The sequence below is a fragment of the Corylus avellana genome, chromosome ca11 (genome assembly GCF_901000735.1).
Source record: "Corylus avellana chromosome ca11, CavTom2PMs-1.0".
In the NCBI taxonomy this organism is placed as follows: Eukaryota; Viridiplantae; Streptophyta; class Magnoliopsida; order Fagales; family Betulaceae; genus Corylus; species Corylus avellana.
The window spans coordinates 4,761,196-4,779,837 of NC_081551.1; the positions used below are offsets into that span (position 1 = coordinate 4,761,196).

The window sequence follows — 18,642 nt, forward strand, 5'->3', positions numbered from 1 at the left end:
TCACGTGCCGCCCAAAGGTTCGGCCATTCCGCCACTGCCGTTCCAGCCATCGGCCGCCACGGTGGTTTGATTGCTTCTCTTAGGCCACCGATCGATAGATCTGCTCCCCAGGACTCCAGAACTGCAACCAGAATCCCGATCCAACATTCCACGCGCTCTCATGCGCCACCCATAGTTCTGCGCGTGAGATCCACGCGCCGCCTCCAGTCTCACCCGTGCCCACATGCTCCAGAAGATCCAACTGCCATGTCAGCAATGACACGTCAGCCCTGCGTGCCACATCAGCCCTAACTGCAACGTCAGCAGAGACATGTCAGCCTCGAGTGCCACGTCAGCCATGGATGCCACGTCGGCTTACTTGCCACGTCATCAGCCACTGCAATGTCAACACATTAGCCACGTCAGCACCTTGACAGGGTTGACTTTTCCATCGTTGACCTTTGACTTTGACCACTGAAAAAGTTGACCAGGTGTTTCCTACTCAATTTTTCGTCCTGATTTCAAATTTGTGGTCTATTTTTGCTTTTGGCATCTCTATATGGCAGAAAACAAGACTTTTCTTTAAAATTTAGGCGTTTGTTTTATGCAGTTCAAGTTGGTTCATGCTTGTTCAATTCGGTTCTATAGCCTGTTCTTTGGCGCAGTTCAATCCGGTTCATTCTTCTTGCGGAAGGCACTCTCAGGTCAGACTAATCTTTCTTCAGGTCCATGGGTTTTCGGGCCAAAGAAGCCCCTTTCAACCGGCCATTTTTCTCCCTACTTAGCTTAGCCGACCAAGCGAGACAGTCTACTAGTTAGATGGGTCAGACTTTAGTTCAGCCGACAAGGCGAGATGGTCCAAGGGTTTCAGGCATGATTAGCCTCTTCAACCGGCCCTGCTTATCTCAGCCGACTAGGCGAGACGATCTACTAGTTAGATGGGTCAGATTTTCGTTCAGCCGACAAGGCGAGACGGTCCAAGGGTTACGGGCCAAACAAGCCCCTTTTAATCGGCCTTGCTTTTCTCAGCTGACTAGGCAAGCTTCTTCATTACTAGTATATGGTTTTCAAGTCAAATTACCACCAAGTGAACCAAGCTCCAGCTTAAATGCATTGCTCAAATTCAGGCAGAATCCACCGGTCTCTAACAACTTTTATGATGTTACTTCGGCAATTGTTTCGGCACAAGCAGCTTTTTCAGCGAATTCCTTTTTCTTTCCCTTTTCATTTATCCAAACTCAAGTTTACATATTGAGTTTGAGGGGGGATGTTAAGAATATTACTTGTTATTTACTTCTTTAAGTATTATTAGTCTACTAGGTTTACCTTTTCTTATTCTACTAGGTTTACCTTTCCTTATTCTATTAGGTTTACTTTTCCTTAATCTATTAGGTTACTTGCCTCTCTATAAATAGAAGCCTCTGTATTCATTATTAATACAAGAGTCAATACAATGTAGTCCATTGTGTGCTTTCGCTTTCTCTCTCTTCTCTCTCTTTCTTCCGCTTCTAATATATTATCCAATATATTTAACATCTCCGTTTTTTTTTTCTTTTTTTGTACCTTTTTTTTTTTCATTCTGTTTCTCCGTATCTCTTTTTTTCTCTGTTTTTTTTTTTTCTTTGGCAGAGAACCAGAATCTGCAAAGTTTTTATAAAATACAAATATATAATCTATTTTTTTTATTTCTTTTAATTCTCTGTACATTCTTCAACTATATTTTTTTGATTTTAAGATTGAGTTTGATTCTGTTTTCTCCAACTATATTTTTTTTATATAAATAATTTTGTAGCATAATTGCAAAAAAAAAAAAAAAAGGCCACATACCTGACATAATTAAAAACAAAAAAGAAAAAGAAATTATAGTAAAGTTATTTATGTTTAAAAAAAAGAATGAATGAAAGTCCTTAATAATATAAATTGTATTTGTATTATAAGGGTATTTTAGAAAATTTGATTACAATATGATTTCATTCACCAACATATTGCATTGTATCAAAGAAGGAATATGATTAGCTAGTTTATTCCAGCATTACAACTAAACAAAGGAATATGAATAACTAATATATTTCACACTATTCTATTCCTAGTAGTAGCTAATCATTTTTCAATGGACTAAACATTCTGCGAACCAAACGAGGCCTAGTGGTGATTTTAAAAAACATCATCTCATTGTCAATGTCACCTCTAAAACTATCACTTATGTCAATATCTCCCTAAACTATCAAAACAATGTCATTGTCTCCTTAATAACAAAAATGCCCTTCATAAAATAAAAAATAAAAAGTAAAATTATAACAAAAAACTAAAAACTAAAATTTAAAATATTTGAAAAAAATACAAAAAATATTTACAAAAAAAAAAAAAAAAAAAAAACGAAAAAAATAATCCTAAGAGGTCATGTTAATTTTTTTTTGTTCAAATTTGAGATATTTTTGTCATATTAAAAAAAATTTGAGATCATTTTTGTGTACGTCATTTCACTTGCCTTTGAGGGATATTGACATTGCTTTGCTAGTTAAGGGGGAATATTAACACAGTTGGTAGTTTGTGACGGACGTTAACAATGATGAAATAGTTTGAGGGGTGTATGCGTTTTTCTCAAAGTTTTAATACATAAAATTGTTTTAGTGTGGTGAAATCCGTTGCAAGTACTATTTTATGACTTTTTTGTGGTTTAATGTTGACTTAATTCGATCTACCCAACCGTCTTCGTAGGACTCAATTTTTTATATTATTTTTTGTTATTAATATTTATATTTTTTGCCATTCTTTCTAATACTTTTTTTTGCAAAAATAAATAAATAAATTATAATGTAGTCATTAAAAATTAGCGTGAGACTTAGAGGAGAAATATTATGTTATAAGCTAAAAGAACTTTCTTAAGCCCAAAAATGTTAATAACAATAATAAGCATCAACACTAATAATACACTAAAAGTAATAATATTATCTCCCCTATAACCAAAATTTAACATTTTAAATGATTTTAAGATATTTTTAATATCATCGCTATTACCATTTGGATTAGGTATTAATTCAAGATAGATTTATGATCTTCCACGTATGTGAAGAGGTCAAATTTGCCCCATTAATTATGAGGATACAAATATAAATTAGGATTCTCTCAATTTCATTTGAAATGAAAAGAGGCGGGTTTTAGTCAAAATTAAAGACAAAAATGTCCCAATATTAATATTTTTGGGCCTATAATGGATAGGATCCCATTCCTGCAAATATTTGGTGTTGAAATAACAATATCCATCCTCCAACAAACCAACAAGTAGATCATTCCTATTCAAAAAAAAAAAAAAACAAGTAGATCATAAACACATGGTCCCAACTAATGGGAGCTAAGAAAAGTCTTTATTTCACAGAAAACTAGTTTTCTGTGAAATAAATGAATGCCAAGGGAAACGTTACATTCAATGACGTAAGAGAAGCATACATCACTCAAATGTGACTCTTGCGTAAGGATTTTTTCTTCTTTTTTCTCAATGATGCTTGCAAGATCCTTCTGGCTCTTCCCGGTCCGCAAACAAAATTTCTTTAAATATTTCAGTTTTTGCATTTTCACGCCCCTCGATTCTTGAAGCTTGTGATGAAATGGGCCAATTGAAACTGACTTAGGAGTGTAGGCTTTTTCCTTTACCATATGAAGCTTCTTGGGAACCTTGTAAATGTAGCACTTGGGCCATTCCTCAATTGGTGGAATGTCAATGATTAACTCCTCGCATTTAGGCTCCAGTGCACCTACGAAGCTTATAAATTATTTCAACCTGTACCTATAATGACCATCATTTTATTTATATTAGAGTACTAATAGCAGATGTCTTATATGTTATTCCCTTCTTTATGTTTAGGAAAAAATTTTAAAAAACCACAAAAACCTACTCACATCAAATTCTCTACATTTGACCAACCCCCAAAGGTTGCTACAATGTAATTTAATTTCATTAAAATCACAGAGGGACACAATCCAAATACACAAGAAGTATATAAGAGAAAATTCAAAAAACCCTAATTAAGAAGTAAAAGAAGAACAAAAGTCTAAGAATTACGTAATTTTAGAAAAGCGAGGAAAGTTATACGCTGCCATCTAAGCATAAAGAGATTTGAACATAATAACTTTTGATTTTAATACCGATCTCTCACAATCTTTGAAAGTGCACGCACTCTGTTCTACAAATGCACCACATTAAGCATAGAAGAGCCATCCTCCAAGCTTCTAAAATGCACCGACTTCCCAACTAACCTCTCCAGCTAACCAACAACTCTGCCACCCTTTTACGCATTACCCACTTTACAGCTAAAAGATGGAAGATTGAAACCCACAATTCTCCAGCCACTTTATGGTGGAGAAGAAAGTGATCTATAGTCTCCCCGCTACTCTTGAACATGCAACACCAATTTACCACTATGACATGTTTTTTCTCAAGTTATCCAAAGTTAAAATCTTTCCTAACATTGTCATCTACACAAAGAACACTTCTCTCAAAAGAAGTCATAATTCTCCAAATGCTCTTCCAAGAAAATGGAGAGCCGACGGGATTGCAAAGCGCATGATAGAAATATCTAACCTTGAACTTCCGCTTTTTGGAAGGGATCCAACATATTTTATGTACACCACCTCGTCTTGACTCTTTTTCTTTTTCTTTTTTTTTGATGTCGGGGAACTTCTCCATGGCAGGACCCTTTGGACCTATTCCTACAGAGTAAACCCCGGTCCCGTGCACCGCACCCTCAGATGTTTCCTTACACAGAACTGGTTAAATCGCAGGCTTTTCACCAGAGGGTGCAGCCCCAAGGAATTGTTTGCACCCATGAGATGTTGAACCTTGGACTTTGAAGGGAGCAATACCTAAAGACCAAGGTCTCCATCATTTAGGCCAACCCCTTGGGGTTTACCTCGTCCCAACTTGAGAGAATACAAAAAATCAAAGAACAAAGTAACCAAGTCCGTCACACAATCATGCAATGGTATGTTATAAGAAATATTCCATTGAATATTGTTGTTATAAAATTTGCACATGATCCATCACCAAAGCCTCCTTATAGCGAGAAATACTAAACAATTCCGAAAAAAAGCATTTAGGGGATGACCACACACCACAAATCATGCCAAAACATTATCTTAAACCTGTCTCTTACCTCATATTTGACAAATCTAGAAAACAAACCTCCACCCCAGAAAGACCAACAACCTCCTTAGAGCACCATTATATTAACTTTCCACAACCAATCTCTACAAAGCCTCCCTTTCCATGGTAAAACGACATAACCACTTCTCCAAGAGAGCTCAACTAAGCTAAATTAGATTTTTGACCCCCAATCCACCAAAGAAAAATGGAGGACAAATCTTATACCAATTAACTAGATGGAATTTAAATTGTCAACTCTACCCCATAGAAAATCTTTCAGAAGGTTCTCAATCCTATTAGCAACTCCTACAGGAATGGAAAAAAGGATAGATAATAATTGAGCAAATTGGAAAAAGAGTGCTTTTAATCAATGTTGAGCTACCAGCCTTCAAAAAATAAAGCCTCTTCCAACTAGCCAACTGACATTTCATTTTTTCAACAATGTCATCCCATATTGACTTAGCCTTATACGAGGAGGCCCCCAAAGGAAGCCCTAAATAGTTCATGGGAAAAGGAAACACCTTACAACCAAGGATACGAGTCTAACCTCCAGCATCATCCATTGCGCCAAGGAGGACTAACCCAGATTTAGATACGTTAATCTTCAACCTCAAGACAACTTCAAAACATTAGAAGAGACGGTGCATGACAGAAATGGGCTAGTTTTGCCTCACAAAAGATCAAAGTATAATTTGCAAACATGAGATTAAACACTAGGAGCTCATCAATATTCCTTGACCCCAACGAAAAACCTGATAAGAGCCTCCTATCCACTAAAGCGAGCAACATTCTACTCAAAGCCTCCATGACAACTACAAACAACAAAAAAGATAAAGGATCTCCTTGTTTTAGGCAAGGAGAGGTATTAAAGAATGCAGAAGGAGATCCATTAATCAGCACCGAAAAATACACTGTAGAAATACAACGAGCTATCCAATCTCTCCATTTCTCCCCAATTCCATATCGTCTCAATAGATACAGCAGGAAATCCTAGTTAACATGATTGTAGGGAATTTTTAGCTCCAATTTACAGAGCATATCAGGTTCCCTTGATCTAATTCAGCTATCAAGATATTCATTAGCTACAAGTACCAAATTTTCACTCAAAATAATGTTATTTACTTTCATGTTCACCAATAGAATAATTGTTATTGTTAATCATTTTTCTTTTTTATTATTTTTTACATTTTTACAATTTTTAGTGATTAGCAATAAATCTTCAAACATCTAGAAATGAAAATAAATATCCATTTCAAACAGTCAAATAATGAGTGGCTATAAGACCCTGTAAAATTGGTGATAATGAAGTGGGAAAGATACACAACGTTTTAAAAATGAAAAAGCGTCCAGATTGTCTGAGTACCAAAGCTGATAAATTGTTGCGATATTTTTTATTTTTTTATTAAAAAGAAGCAGCTTAGTAAAGAATAAGAAAATTAGGATTTTGATGGCAGGGTAGAGGGTTGAGAGTAGGACTAAAAGAGTAGACTGTTGGGGGTAACAAAAGGAGGCATAGTTACTTGACTGTAACAGCAGGGAGGTCGGAAGGAGAAGAGGAAAAAGAAGATAAGCAATTAAAAAGCTCATTTCTAATTTCTACCAAAAATAAGAAAATCAAAGCAATGAACCGAACAAGCAATGGGAACATAATCCCTTCTAGGTAATGTTTCACCAATGATGTATGGAACAGTTTGTATCCGTGGAGGGAAAAGCAAAACTCCAGTTAAGAGGGCCAGAATTTGGAGCAAATCAAGGTAAAGTGTATCTCACGTGTGTATGAAAAACTTCTAGTGCTCTAATGTTCTCAAGGCACCCGACTTCAAATCACTCTTAAATGGCAAAAAACCACAATGTGGGGAAAGGATCCTACTCAACTTCAAACAAGCAGATTTAACCTTACAACAAATTTAACAACATAACCGATAGATCATTCATGTTACCATCAACACCCGCTAGTGATTAACAATTTCTAGTTCAAAAAACAGGGCAGTCCCCTGACAGTGATTCTTTTTCCACATTATATGTGGCAAAAAAATCTGTTTTGTTAAATGCCCATCATAACAAGGACACCTTAACACCAGGGTGCACTTGCCAACCTTTTGAGATGAAGCCTAAAATGGGACTAAAATTTGCTACAGATGACATCAATACATCTAAATAATGGTTATTTTTCTTTCAAATTACTTGATCAACACACTCAAGTTAAAAAGAATTGTCGCATTACACACAAACCCATTGAGTTTTTGCTCTTCCTCTCAGGTTGGGTTTCCATGACATGAATTTTGAAGGACACTCATTGAAGATTGTTCAAGACATGTCCTGTCCAAAGGTAGAATTTCGAAGCACATGGGCAACAGTTGAGGATGCTAATACTAGGGGCACATTTCTAATCAAAAGAACCAATATACAATGCCACAAGCCCACAAGACAACGCGAACTTAGGTTGATGTTATGCTTTGTCCTTCAAAGAACAGAAATTTAAGTCAATGAGGCACCCCTGACTTTCTACTTGAAAATACCAATATGCTTCCATTTTGTAGAGATAGAGAGAGAGGAAGAAAGAGAAGCGGACCTTGTAGATGCCGGAGGCATGTAGCACTGATATGGAGGCGGAGGCACCGGCGCCGACGAAGAGGGAGGCAACAGCGAAGGCTTTTAAGGTCATGAGGACTGATTGCCCGGCACAGCCTCTTCTGTACGACAAAACGACCCAACCCAACTGGGCACCACTGGCCAGAGCCCACCACCAGTGGCTGAAGGCCCTGCCACTTTCCTTCTCCTCCTCCATCATGAGGGATCGTACCCTGCCTCCCTCCGTCGTCAGTCTCGAGCTATTATGGTGTCAATCCGGTTCGGTTTTCCGGTTTTTGGCCAAAACTGGGAACCGGAACCAGGGTACCCCAGTTCTCGATTTTGAGAAACCGGAACCGGGACCCCGGTTAACCGAGGTCCCGGTTACCGGCCGGTTCCGGTTTTACCCGATCCGGTAACCAATTTTTTTTAAAAAAATTGGTTTTTTTGGTTTTTTTTTTTCATAAGTTGACCAATTTTTTTAAAAATGTATTAGTCTCTTTATCTAAATTAAAGGGGCTTTGTTGTGATTGTTCTAAATAATTAAAAAATTAACCTAAAAAAATCCTAAAATCCTAAAAAATCAATGTTTTTGCCTATTTGGGCCTCAGAAATAAAAATTTAATTTTTTAAAATACCCTAAACCTAAACCTAAGTGTAAAAAATATTAATATATATATATATATATATATATATATATATAATAATATATAAATATTATTAAATAAAATAGAAACCCGGTTCCGGTATTCCCAGTAAAAACCGGGTGCCAAAAACCGGTACCGAAACCGGGGTACCCAGTTTTTGGATTTTTCAAACCAGAACCGGAACCGTGACCCCGGTTTCCCGGTTTTCCGATTCCGGTTCCGGTTTCCCAGTAATTTTTGACACCCCTACGAGCTATGAAGGCCAGCTCACTCGCTCTTGCTTTTCCCAACCCCTCTGATTGTTGTTCTTTCTTCGTATGGGCTTTGCTTGTGCTCTTTCACGTGTATTGGGCTTCCTCGGTTATTGGGCTTTGTACTTTGTTCATGGACTTTATCTTGTGGTTGCTCTGTTCTTGGGCTTTGTACTTTGTCCCGGTATTTTGACGTGATTCTGACGTGGCATGGAAGACACTTAGCACAAACTAAATGGCTTTGACGTGGTGAACTGTTAAATTTTTTACGGAACGACTAAAACATAAAATAGAAATTGATATAATAAAAAAAAATAAAAAATAAAAAAGGTTGAGTGGTACTTAAAATCTCGTAAAAAGAGAAACAATAATTTTTTTTTAAATGAGCAGTAATTGCATAATACTAAACTCAACGTTCAAAGAAGAAGAGATATATCAGATTATCATATGAAATAAACCGATTAATTAAGTTTGACATTTCGGAACATAAAATAGCAAAGGACCAAATTAAGTAGCCACATTTAGTTTAAAGAAAATAGGTTTTGAAGTATGAAGCAAGCTGCAAGCTGAACTACCAATGGAGAGTGTGGAACATGGTAATGACAAATTGAGCACAATTTAAAATAAGATGTGTTAAATTGTTAAAATATTTGATTAAATGATTAAATTTACTATATCTAATTAGTTTAACCTTTTGAAATAAGTGATAATTTGAAAAATTAAAAATATGTCGATATTCATTAAGGATGTTATGAAGGGCCTGGTTCGATGGAAGCCATAAATGATAAAACCACTCCAGGTGAGATTGCTGAGTTAATGGAACAAAAGGATTTGAAGTAAAATCAAAAGGCATAGAAAAATGGTAATAGAAATACGAAGTTTTTTCAGAGGAAGAAAAATCACATTGGAAAAATTTTGGATGAAAGTGGACGGTTATACATGAAATATATCTAATTTCATGTGTCAAGCTCTTCTTCAAGTTACGCTACATCAGCTGTTAATGCAAAAAAGGCTCTTTTATCATGAACTTTAGCGCAAAGCTTAATTAGACTACTTTACGAAACTTGAACAATATTATTGTCTTGATTTTTCTAGTTACAATTAGTAGGTTTATACCCATAAAAGTGATTAATAGCGAATTAGCTGTTTCCATTTATTTATATATAGAAACTAACGAAGTAATTTTAAGCGGGCTAAAAGATCATTTTTTACCAACGTCCAACCTGGACTTGGCAACCCAACAATTGTATTAAATTAATTAACTAGTAGTACTTAAACTTATTCATCATGTAGGGCTAATTTAAATCTTAGTAATTGACCACTATAGCAAAATGAGAAAGTTTCCTCTCCACAGTAGAAAAGGAAAACGAGAAATAAAAACCAAAGTAAGAAAGCCTGTAATTTTTGGATTTTATTTTACCAAACCTTTTCCCATTAGGATTAACCGACTAGTTAGAGAATCTTCTTTCCTTATAAATAGGGACTTCATCACCCTTTGTCTTTACATCCCATGTTTTTTTACACGCTCCCCTTGAAAACGACGACGCTCCAGTTAAGAGATCTTGCCTTTCTTGCATTGATTTATCTTCATCATCTTTAGCAAGCGGATCACACATGGGTCCTACAATACCCGCCTGAAACCGGAGACGATGATTTCGTCATAGATAACACCCTCCTCAGAGTACTGTTCTTTTTTTGTTTCTCATTAACCCAAAGCACGTCAGAAAAAGCAGAGGAGTTGGAAACGGAGCAGGTTCTTCTCAATATCACCCCAAATATCTCTCCCGCACCATCTTCTTCCTCTTCACCACCATATATGTGAAGCCCCAACCCTATTAAGAAGCGACCACGCTCGTAGTTGGGGCCATTTTTTTGGTCACAGTAATAGATCGAGAAGAAGGAAGAAGTGAATATGGGTTACTTGACGATGAAACATTTCAAGGGTATGCAGATCTCAAGTGGTTGCCGCATGGATTATTTAATTACTGTGGCTGAAGTTGCTGCTATTCAGTATGAAGAAGAAAAATCAAAGCAAAGATTGATCAAGGAAAAGGTTATAAAGAAACCCATGACGATGCCTATGGACAGCCCAAGGAAACAAGGGTTTCATGAAGAAAAGATCATGGTTTCTGCTTTCCAAGCTCAAAGGGGTTTGAAGAGAATCTATGGGAGCGGAGAGGGGGAAATCAATTTCAAGATAAACCAAAAGAATTCTAAATATAATAACAAAAAACCTACTGCCAGCATGAGATTGGAGAAGAGGCAGAAATTAGATTTGCCCCCCTTTCCAAACCCACCACCGGACATGCCGGAGGAAATCAAGAATCATATAAAGGGGGTAGATGGATCAGAGTTGTTTATGGTAATACAAAAACGCCTCACCAACACTGACCTAGACAGAGGCAAATGTCGGGTGTCCATACCCTTTGGGAAGATCAATAGGGATTTCTTGAGAGAGAGAGAGAAAGATCTTCTTGACCAACAAATCTCATTGGAAGTGCCATTCTACGAGCCCTCGCATAAGGTGAGTAAAATCATTTTGAGGCAGTGGGACATGGGCAAAGGCTCAGGGAAAAGCAGCTCCATGTACGCGCTGAGGACACATTGGAATGCTGTCGTGGAAGCGAATGGTCTCAAGGAAAAAGATGTGATCCAAGTTTGGTCCTTCCGAGTTGGCGATGAACAAAAACTTTGCCTGGCTCTTGTGGTGGTTAGTAGGGTACGAGATCTTGATGGCCATGGCCGGAGCAAAATGAGTGACAACGAGGGAGCAAGTAGTAGCCTAGGAAGGGAAAAAGAACTGGGCTGTGGTGGCAGCATGTGGACTGTAGAAGACGCAAGTACCAGCAAAGAAGAGATAATATACAAACATGGAATCAACTCCTCAGCCTTAAGCCCATGAAGATTACGGGGTTTTGATATGACTGACCCTTTTCTTTCTTTCTGGGTCTAAGATTTTTATTCTTTTATTTCTTTTTTCCTTTTTTTTTTTTTTAATTTGTAGTCGGCTACAGCTTGCATGTGATGATGTTTTATGTAATAAAGAGTCTATTGACCATTAATTTTCTCATATATATATATATATATATATATATATATATTCCCTTTCTTTTATTCCCTTTTCTTTTATTCTGTTTAATGTTTAGTAGAATAGATGCATGAGATTTGCTTATCTTTAATGTAAAAGTCTAACGAGATTGACCAGTATGCGTAACTTCTGTTTTCCAATCAAAGTTTTCTCTAATGAAGTTCCTAATTTCAACCATTGGAGATGAGATGAAACCTAAATGAGAACTGGTATTTCTTTTTTCTTTTTCTTTTTTTGGTGCACGAAATTATAATATGGTATGATTGATATCCAAAAGAACGGACCAATTAAAAGACTACAAAAAGTGGTCAATAACAGCCAATTTCAAAACCAGAGCTTACACCTGAGATCAAATCAGCAAATAACACAAGATTCCACAAAGCAATTGCAAAAAAAAAATTGAAATATTAAGAGCTTACAACTAAGATCAAAACAGCAAATAACACAACATTTATCCAAGAAATAGATTAGCTCGTGAAGCCAAAGAATGAAATAGAATTAGCTCATGTTTTAGAATCTGGAGTGAAATAAGCTGAAACGAGATATAAAAACGATGTAGTTAATCACGATGAGGCTGCTCATGAAAAAAAAAAAAAAAATCAAGATGAGGCTACGCATGCAAGTTACATCAATTAAGCCAAAAAAGCTTAAGAAAAAGTACGAAAACAAACCGTCGAAAAAGGATTAATTAGAGTGAAGACGTGATTGTTATATCAAATCATAGACGTTCAGAGTAGGTTGTAAATAAGAAAAAAATGAGTATAAATACACGTCAGCACAGGCCTACCTCGAGGCTTGAGAAGAAAACAACGAGAAGTCGTGAACTGAGACAATCCATGATAGGCCATGGTGATCCTCGATCTCCACCGTTGGTTTGAACTGATGCATGGTAACCTCAGCGCAACCTCTTTTCCCTTCCGGAGCATCACAGACTCCGTTCACCGTCCGATCCGAGGCTAGGCGATCCGGGTCCTCCTTCTCCGCCGAGTATCTGATCGTATGCAGAAGCGACGGGATGAATCTGGTAGATCTTGAGGTTGCGCGTGACTTCAGGAGCGGCCTTGATTCTCACGTAGTTTATCCTTATCGGCTCAACAAGCAAGCCTCCTCCGGCGGTGGTGACCGCCAGTAACTGACCTCGCTCGGGCGCCGGTATAGTCGTCTCCACAGGAAGCTTCTCAAAGTCGGAGAACGTAAGGGAACGGTTCGGCACAATGTGGAAACGGACATTGCAAATGTACGAGTGAGAACCGATGAAGATCGAGAGGTCGTCCACAAAAAAAACCGTCATGTAGGTGGTGGTTTGGAGAGAGGGTGCGGTGGTGGCGAGCTCATGAAAGCCGAGATGGGAGAGAGCTGTGTGGTTGCTGGTGGTGATGGAATTGAAGGTGTTGAAGGCGTGAAGTTTTGCTCGATTCCTTCAATGGTGGTCGCGGTAGAGAGGCAGAGCGATGCGAGGAACGAGACCGCCACGAGGACCACTGCGAGTCGCAAAGACGTCGCCATGGGAGTGAGAGAGCGAAATGAGTGCAGCGAAACCAAGGAAGGGGGTATTTACCATACTTGGGTGGTGTTTGGTAAATGAGTTGCCCTTAAATGTTGATTGATATGAAAAAAAAATAAATAAATAAATAATGTTTGGTATAAAAAGTGAAAAAATTTTGTTTCGTAGTAATTTTTTTATTTGAATAATAATAAAAAGTGAAAAAGTTAGAATATTTTGTTGTTAATTTTTTAAAAAAATTATAATAAATAGTGGTATAAAAAAATAAGAATGTTTGGTATAAAAAAATAAAAAAGTGGTATGAAAAAGTGAAAAAAAAAACAAAAAAAAAATAATAATAATAATAAATTGTTTTGTAGTAATTTTTTTATTTGAATAATAATAAAAAGTGAATAATTTAATATAAAAAGTGAAAAAATTAAAATATTTTAATGTTAATTTTTTAAAAAAAATTGTAATAAATAGTGTCGCTAATTCCAACCTTTTTACCAAACAAGGCCGTTAGTGGAGATTTGGGAGCGTGAGTCACAGAGGCGCGTGGTATGATGCAGATCGCATGATCATTAAGTTTGTTTTGGCGGGAATTTTGGAAAGCCCAAATAATGAAGGGAGCAGGGGTTGTTTCGTGAATCGAGACTGATTGGACGGCTAATTACCAACCCCGACCCATAGGTTATCAGCCCTGTCATGATGTGGCAGGGAAGGAGCGAGGGGAGCTCTCCTGCATTGTGCCTTGTGTCTTGTATCTTGACTCCACAACGAAAACGATGACATTTTGAACGAGCTGCAAAATCTACCAGTTGATGAAAGTGCATGTTGAAATACTAAATTACCCATGGATTTTGAGAAAATGTCTAGAGTGCTAGTGTGTCATTTCCTCCTTGGTCAGCCTATAAAATTTGTTAGGACACTAGGCCTTACGTAGCAATCATTGCTTTCCAAAGGCTTATTAATTGTTCCTCCGTTTGGGTACACATGATGCAAGCCATAGACCATGGGCTTGGTCTATAACGTTTGGGTACCAAGGTGATTTTTTTTTTTTTTTCTTTTTTGCCTTGATCGAAAAAAAAAAAGTCTCGATGACGTAAATGTGAAATGGGTTTTTTTTTTTTGGAAAAAAAGTTGTTTATTAGCGTAAAGAAATGATTTTGAATTCTTTTTTTTTTTTTAAGATAAAAATGAGATAAATAATGAACCAAGGTCTTGTTTGGGAAGCAAGGATTTTCCAACTCAAATTCACATTTTTTCTATATTTATGTTTGGCAATTTTTTAAACTCAACTTAACTCAACTCAAAAAATTTTAACTTAACTCAAATATTTTCAACCTAATTAATAAAAATTATAAATAAAGATTGAAAAAATAAAAATAAATAAATTTAGGGTGGTCAGAACACTATAAGTGGTGGCTGGACCAACCCTAAAAATTTAAGAGTGATCGATCTACCCTCCAGGGGAGGATCAACCTCCCCCGAAGGCTGAAACTAATGAGGGTAGTCGAGCCACCCCTCCCTGTCTAATTTGGGGAGTGACAAACCACCCCCAAGTAACAGCTAGGGGTAGCTGAACTACCCCCATTAGCTTCAAAGGTGGTCAATCCACGCACTAGGGGTAGATCGACCATGCCCAAGTAACCATTGGGGATGGCTTAACCACCCCCAAGCAGTTTTTGAGGTGGTCGAGCCACCTCAAAATCGTTGTTGGGGGTGGTTCAACCACCCCCATTAGTTTCGGGGGTGGCCGATCCACCCCCTAGTGGTGACTTAGCCACCTTTAGACACCGGAGGGTGGCTGATCCACCCCTCAGTGGTAGTTTGGCCACTTCTAGGGGTGATTCAAAATTGCCCCTAATTTTTTTTTTAAAAAAAAAAAATTAATTTTGCTTTTTTTTTTAATAATTTTTTTAATTATATGTATTTTTATAAATTTTACTTAATTTAATCAATTACCATCCAAACATAATCTCAACTCTCTTTTTTTCTCGATATTCACACTAAAAATAAACTCAAAAATGAATTGAGTTCAAAACCAAAACTTCTTAACCATTTTTACTTATTCAATATTATAGTCAACTCTTGCATTTAATTTTCCTTCTTTGTTTTTATAGTTAAGACATTTACATATGTATTTTCTTCATTAGATATTAGTTCGTCTTTCTTGTTTGTGTTGGAAATAAATTTCATCAGAGTCCCATTCATGAATCACATCTACATGGAAGGTAATCAAAATTCTCTCATTCCAGAAACACTACACTCATATTAGCGATTAATGTCATATATACAAAGAATCACACTCAAATGCAAATACTTCTAAAAATGCAGCATCAGTAACTGTTGCGACAATTTACACTAAAAGTTACTTTTCTAAAGTTCTTCATCAAACAAGGATAGGGTATTGCATGTGGTGCAATAGTTTTAATTTAGAATGTTCACTTTAAATGAACATTCTAGATCACAACGCATATAAGAGAGAGGGAATGTTGGCATGCAAGCCAAGGGATGGCTGAACTAGTCCCTCTGGGCAAAGGGGTGAGACCAATGACCACCATTTGGTGAGCTGTACAAGATCTTAATTCATTTTCTTCTAGTAAGTGATAACTTCTTTCTTTCTTTTTTTGTTTTGTGTTTTCTTTCCCTAGTTAAAGACTTCTTTCATTTATATAGTAAGAAAAAACACCCATATATAGATTAAATTATCTAGGAGGAGGTTAAATGGAAATTTTTAACACCATTCACTTGTTTTTTTTTTTTTGTTGCTGAAGGTTTGTAACCTAACAAGTTATAAAGAAATATGGTTAAAAGTTACAAAGATTGAGGGTGATGTCATTTGAAATCAATGTCAAATTAGCCTAAAGCAAACGAGAGAGCTTCAAATTAATCTAAATCCAAGATTTTTCCTATGTATTTTATTCTTTTAGATGTTTAAGTTGAAATCATACAATATTTACGGCAAGGTATTTAGAAGTTCTAAGGGAACTCTTAAACGGCTTCTCTTTTTTTCTTTTTTTTTTTCTTTTTTAGAAAGAGAAACTCTCCCCTCTCTCTAAATTTTTCTCCTCTTTAATTTGTAGGATTAGGATTAAATGTGCTTACACAACAAGAAAGCAGTACCCTCCAACCATTGGGCATCAGCCTTGCTAGTTGCTGGGGCCAAGTGGAGGGCCGAGAGCACCTTCTAGCTTGACTTGTCTTGGAAACAAAATTAGCCCAAGGCCGACTCTGAATATCTCCTTATAAAGAGACAAACTTCATTACGTTTGTTGTTTTAAATTTGTTGCAATGTCAAAATAACATCCTCTTATGTCAAAGCAGAGCTCTCTCTCTATATATATATCCCAACAACTAATTAGGACATGTACTCATGGTTCAATGCAAACACGAAGTTATAGAAGTCATTGGACTTCTTACCTAAAATGGACACGAGGCAAACAAATTGTAAAAATCAACACGGTTTGAGAATGATTCCACGTACGTAGGAATTTTTCTTATTCTAGTCTTCTAGGCGCATGTGCTTTCTTGTGACGAAATTAAGATTATATCTATAAAAATTAATTTGAATTTTTTTTTAAAAAAAAGAAAAATTATTTTGATTATTTTGTTTTATTTAATTTTTATTTTGGTATTATAAATTTTTTTTTTGGGTAAAAATTATTATTTTTAAATTTTATTAAAGAGTAGTGACATTTAAACCATGCAAGCACACACGTCACTTTCCAAAAGATGACGTTTAGGGTTAAATGTCTCCTTGTAGTGATATTTTTACTGTTCAAACGTCTTCAATTTTGAATTTAGTCACAATGCTTAAGTGCATTTGCCAAACGTCAGTACACCAATAGTGACGTTCTTTGAACTTAAACGTCAACTTTCAAGTGTCACTATTTTGGCCTTATTTTGTAGTCATAATTATAAGGAAAAAAAAAAAAACCACTTAATGTCTAATAGATTCAAAAGTCATTGCGTAAGCTTTTCACATATTTGTTGTTTTGTTTAAAAAAGAAAAGAAAAGACACACATGACACAATAGATACCGGTGCTGTATAAGCTTCTCAACAAGCTCCATATTGGGAAACTCCCGGCCATGTACTTTTCAGAATTTTCAATTTTCCATAGCAATTTCTGTTACTGCAGAAAAGAAAAGGCTCATAAATGCGTTATTGAGTCTTTTTTTAAGAAATTATTTATTTTCTGAAAGACTGAGACTGGGTTATCACAAATATTTTTTTAAGATATCATTAAAAAAAAAAAAAAAAGACTATAATTTAGTTGGATAATGGTAGAAAATTCCAAAGGATTCTTCTCAAATGGTATGGCAAACATTTTTTTTCTTTAAAAATTTTCATTCTCTCTCCTTCGAAAATATTTTAAGAAAAAATAGTGTTTGCCACATCATTTAAGAATGATTTTAGAAAGAATCTTGAGACATCTAGCGGCCTTCAATTTAGTTCCTTTATACACAAAACCAAAGGAAACAAAAAAACGTCTAGAGTTTCTATTCTAACAAGAGGAAGACTCAAATTTTAACAGAATATTTTGAGAGACATAATAAGAAGATAAAATTGTATGTGCCTTAAATTAGACTAAAGTAGACTATTTATAGAGTCAATTTGACGGTTGTAATGTCTGTTCAATAAGGATATTCAAATCTGACCATCCATGCCTCTTTCAAAACTTTCTATTTAAAACTTTCTCTTACTATTGAATTTATAAGAGAATATAAGAAAAATATACATAAATTATTGATACTAATCATTTCTGAAATTGAAACTTCATTTTTTACTAAACCAAAGCCTACATTCGACAAAGTCTTGAGTCTTGAATCAAAGTCTTGAGTCTTGAATTGTTAATATATATATGAAATGGTAGGTGCTTTATTGGTCTTTTCCTTGTATTCTCCTAATCTTATATGGATATTATTTTATAAAAAAAACAAAAAAGAAATAAGGGTTTATTTTTTTTGTTTTTTGTTTTTGAAAATAATATCTAACTATGATTAGGAAGACACTGAGCGAGTACCAAACATTCTCTTTTATATATATATATATATATATATATATATATATATTAACAATTTTAGACGAAAAATGTTAGGTGTTTTCGTGGTCCTAGATAAATATTATTTCTATAAACTGGGTGAGAGAAATAAGAATCAATTTCTGTTTTGCTTTTTGAGAAAATAATATTTACCTAGTATAGTATGAGAAGTGAGAACACGCTAAGAAGACCTAGCAATCCACATTTCAGACTTTGTCTTATGCAGGCTTTGGTCAAGTCAAAAATGAAGTTTCCAATGTTTGCATGGTCCCGCCCGCAGTATTTGACGAATACTTAAGACACTATATATATGGATGGACAACAAGAGATACCATTACAAAAAAGACAATCGACGGAGGCAGTGAAGTGAATACCCGTTTAAGCTTACAACTCGAGACTTTTCCTGAGCTCCCACTTGATTAAGCAATCAAGAA

At 35.8% G+C, this 18,642-nt stretch overlaps 1 protein-coding gene across 1 annotated transcript; it reads right to left on the reverse strand.

Moving 5' to 3' along the window:
- Positions 1 to 3,207: 3,207 nt before the first annotated feature.
- LOC132165925 (uncharacterized) lies at positions 3,208 to 10,204 on the reverse strand. Its single transcript, XM_059576637.1, has 3 exons — positions 10,073 to 10,204; positions 7,692 to 7,950; positions 3,208 to 3,731 (listed from the first exon to the last, which is right to left on the reverse strand). Exons 1-3 carry the CDS (start codon positions 10,202 to 10,204, stop codon positions 3,322 to 3,324), a joined length of 801 nt encoding a protein of 266 aa, XP_059432620.1. The 3' UTR covers positions 3,208 to 3,321.
- Between the last annotated feature and the right edge of the window lie 8,438 nt (positions 10,205 to 18,642).